This window comes from Oryx dammah, unplaced genomic scaffold (genome assembly GCF_014754425.2).
Source record: "Oryx dammah isolate SB20612 unplaced genomic scaffold, SCBI_Odam_1.1 HiC_scaffold_16, whole genome shotgun sequence".
NCBI classification, from domain to species: domain Eukaryota; kingdom Metazoa; phylum Chordata; class Mammalia; order Artiodactyla; family Bovidae; genus Oryx; species Oryx dammah.
This window is the reverse complement of record NW_024070200.1, coordinates 44,208,177-44,212,046: the sequence shown is the minus strand read 5'-3', so window position 1 is coordinate 44,212,046 and position 3,870 is coordinate 44,208,177. Positions and strand designations below refer to the sequence as shown.

Genomic DNA, 3,870 nt, shown 5'->3' with positions numbered 1-3,870 from the left:
ATGCATGACAGATGATTGGTGGTGGACGGTGAATGAATGGATGGGTGAAGAATGATGAATGGATGACAGATGGATGATTAGATAATGGATAGTGGATAGTGAATGCATGGATGCATGGATTGTGGGTAGATGAATAGAAGGATCCATGGTGAATGGAGGACACAGTTCTATGATAAAAATGAAGACGACCATATCAGTGTCCTCCTATTTCAGAGACTGGTTTCTAGGAGGTTTCTAGTGCCACACATCAGTGGATGCTCCAGGCTCCTCCTGTAGGATGAGCCAAAGGAGGAGACGATGAAAGAGGGAACTAATATGAGTCAGCAGCACACTGCTGGGCAGAAGCATCCTGTGAACAGAGAAGAGGTTAAGGTGCTGTGTAGGCTGAAGGGTCAGGAAGATCCCCTGGAAAAGGGAATGGCTACCCATTCCAGTATTCTTGCCTGAAGAATTCCATGGACAGAGGCCCCGGCAGGCTACAGTCCATGGGGTCACAAAGAGTCGGACACTACTGAAGCAACTTAGCACAAACGCACACACGCACATGTAGGCTGACAGAAGTTTTCATCACAGCCTGACTCCGGCAGGACCCAGGAGACAACTCCCATCCCTGTTCCCATCAAGGACCCAGCTCACAGCCAGCACCATCACACAGCTGGTGCTCTTCTGGACTAGAGAACAGTATAAACTGCTTCATGGTGCCTGCTCCCACTCTCTACCTCTAGGGGAGGAGCAAAGGATGAAGAGTAACTGGGGCAACAGAGCATCTGCATCTCCCAGTGACAGCCAAGTGCAGGACCTGCTCAGAACAGGGAGAAATGGGTCCAGCAGGGACCCGGAGGTGGGGGGAGGGGTAAGGGCTGCCACTAATATGAGGGTGGAAAAGCTGTTAGTCTTGTAATGTGTGTGTTTGGGGATGAGGCTGGGGAGCAGGGGGAGAGTTTCTGATGCCCTTACATGAACAGATGGCTACTGAAAGGGATCATGTGTGGGTGAGTATGAGGTGTGTATGTATGTGTGTGTCTATGAGATACAGAGAGAGAACTCTTTTCCTGATGCCTCGACTTAAGTGGTTTTTTCTATTCTTCAGTCTTTTGTAAAAGGTCTGGTGGGAAAGAAGCTTCAGCTAATTCAACTAATGCAAACTGAATGGGATGCCTGCTAGGCAGAAGCCCCCCACCCCCACCCCTCTCTGCCCCTGCACTGGACAGGACAATGCTAAGGGGAGCCATGGCCTGAGAAAGTAACTTCTGACCACAAAGAAGTAACTCTTGTGGAAAAAGCACAACCAATCCAACAGGGGCTCAGAGGAGGGAGAGACAGAGGGAATAGAGACTCCCCTGCTTGGGGGGGAGTCTGGACGAGGCAGAGGTGGCATTTTACTCCAGGTTATAAAGTCCAGGCTTCAACCATCAGTGACAGGAAGGAAGGCGTCCCAGTCCCAGTGAACAGTGTGAGCAGCAGCAAGGAGGTAGGGGATTAAGGAGTGTCCGGGGCACAGAACCAGGTGGTGCTAGTGGTAAAGAACCTGCCTGCCAATGCAATGAGAGTCAGTTCGATCTCTGGGTCGGGAAGATCACCTGGAGGAGGGCACAGCAACCCACTGCAGTAATCTTGCCTGGAATATACCATGGACAGAGGACCCTGGCTGGCTACAGTCCATGGGGTCTCAAAGAGTCAGACACGACTGAAGGGACTTGGCCCAGGGGCACAGAACAGTCCAGTGCGGCTGAAGCACCAGCACAGCTGACTGGGCTGGGCCGGAGGGCTGAGGCAGACATGCACAGGGCAGCGCAAAGGGAAACTCCCTGGGAGGCTTTGCGAGAGAGGGCCAGTACCGCTGGTGGGGTGGGGGAACAGGAAGGAGGAAACAGATGCTAGCCCAGCCTCAGGACTGATGGGGAAGGAGAGTGGGAGGGTGGGAGGAAGGAGTGGAGGAAGAAGAGGGAGGAGTCAAAGGCTACTGGGATTTTAATCTGCAGGAGGACAGGAAGAATGGCTGGAACCAGTTTTTCAGAACCCCCCCAGGGCCCAGCAATGTGCTCAACAACACACAGCAGCACATAGTTCAGTATGTGCTCAGTAAACGCAATCACCCCCTTCCTGGGAGCCGAGATCAAAATCTCAGAGTCACCCTCAGATCCTCTCCATGCCACATGATCCTTCCATAAGCTGCGTGACCCTCCCTCCCAAAGATCCCCTCCCCAGGCCACTTCCCTCTCCCTACACTGCTCCCTGTTCCCCTACCTGGAAGGCTCTGTCCCTAGATCTTTCTGGAGCCATCTCCTGCAGCTCATGTCACCTCCTCCAAAAAGGCTTCCCTGATCCGCAGTCCCCCCAATCACTCTCTCAAATCGCCCCATTTTATGTGTTGATTCCTGTCTCAACAACAGCTTCCCAGATCTCTTGTGGTTTCTTGATAGCTATTTCCCCAGCACCTGGAACTGAGCCAAGTATACAGTGTGTCCTCAATAAATTTTTGTTGAGCTGCCCATAATGCCATTTCAGGAGGGCAGAGTCCCCCATGCACTGTATTCACAGATCTGTGACATTCCCTGCCCAGAGATGCTTCTTTCAGGAGTCGTGCCCCAAGACTGGGTCAGACCAAAGGCAGTCATTCCCCATGCCCAGAGAGCACCGCCGTAGATGGGTGCAGTCTGGATAAGGCCCTCAGCCCCCGGAACGAGTGAGGAGGAAGTCACCGCCCCGTGGGCAGACACTTCGCAGCTTGAAGGTCTGGAGAGGGGGTGCAACATACACACTGATGCAATTTCCTTAGCACCAACTGCTGTGGGAAACAGCGCAGGTTACTTCCTCCTCTCGGCTGACAGCAGGAACATCGGCAGGCTCAGAGGCCTGGCGCCTTTCCCGCCGCTGGAGCAGGCCGGCCGCTGCCGCCTACTTGGCCAGAGAGCCCTCACAGGAGAGACAGGGCTTTGAACCATGTCCATCTGCGGCCTCCTTCAGCCCCACCCATTTCTCTAGCATGGAACTGCCCTGCCGCTTGCCCGGCTCCCCATCCTATACTCCATGGGCGCCCTTATGGCATCCTGACAATAGGATGCAAATACAGGCCATTTGACAGACCGGAAAACTGAGGCCAGGCCTTGTGCCAAAGCCAGGCTTAGAACCCAGGCCTTTGCCTGTTCATTCCGCGCTATTTCTGCTAGTCACTCACAACAGTTTCTAAAATTAATACGAAATGAGAAGTATGTGTGTGTCCATACATGGAAACGTTCCTGTGAAATGCAAAAGGAACGAGGCGCGGCCGGGCTCCTAGCTGTTGGTGTGTGGACAGCCCCACCCCTGTCCCTGGGCACTTCAAGGGCAGAGGCATTGCCTTAATGACCCCTGTAACCCTGGACACCTGGCTGGGATACCAGCACCGCAATACTTGGAACGACACCCAGCACTCGGCCCCAGAACTAAGCCCGAGTGTCAAAGATGCCAGCCCAAGCGAGGATCCCGGCCCGCGGGACTCCGGGGGCCTCCCCTCCTCCGGTCGGCCGCGGAGAGCCCTGGCGGCCGGCGAGCCTCTGCCCTGCCTGGCGGTTCAGCCCCCTCCGAAAAGTTGCTGGGGCGCCCGCCGCGCCGACCCCCGCCGCTTGCGCGCGCCCACTCACTCGTGTTGGGCAGCCAGGTGGTTGAAGACGTAGGTGACTGGGATGGCCGAGAGGGACAGCACGAAGACCCCCGTGGCCGCCGAGGCACTCATCGCCGCTGCCGCGCCGCTCGCCCTTCACCGCATCCCGCGCGGGCGCCCCGCCCCAGCTTCCGGCTGCGCCCGCGCCCCTCGCGGGTGCCCTTCCAGGCGCCCCGCGCCGCGCCGCGCCCGCCCCGCCCGCGCGCCCCCCGTGCCGCGCCCTCAGC

The 3,870-nt window shown here is 56.4% G+C and overlaps 1 protein-coding gene across 5 annotated transcripts in view; it reads right to left on the bottom strand.

Moving 5' to 3' along the window:
* Positions 1–3,870, bottom strand: part of TM6SF1 (transmembrane 6 superfamily member 1) — a 32,771-nt gene that overhangs the window by 26,014 nt on the left and 2,887 nt on the right. The window contains exon 1 of one of the 5 annotated variants that reach the window (XM_040257452.1): positions 3,624–3,790. The exons of 2 other annotated variants lie outside the window; for them this stretch is intronic. In XM_040257452.1, the coding sequence (XP_040113386.1) occupies position 3,624 (1 nt within the window). In that variant the 5' untranslated portion in view covers positions 3,625–3,790. Of the gene's footprint in view, positions 1–3,623; positions 3,791–3,870 lie in introns of those variants that run through there. 2 more of the 5 variants (XM_040257448.1, XM_040257450.1) reach the window with 2 other exon arrangements.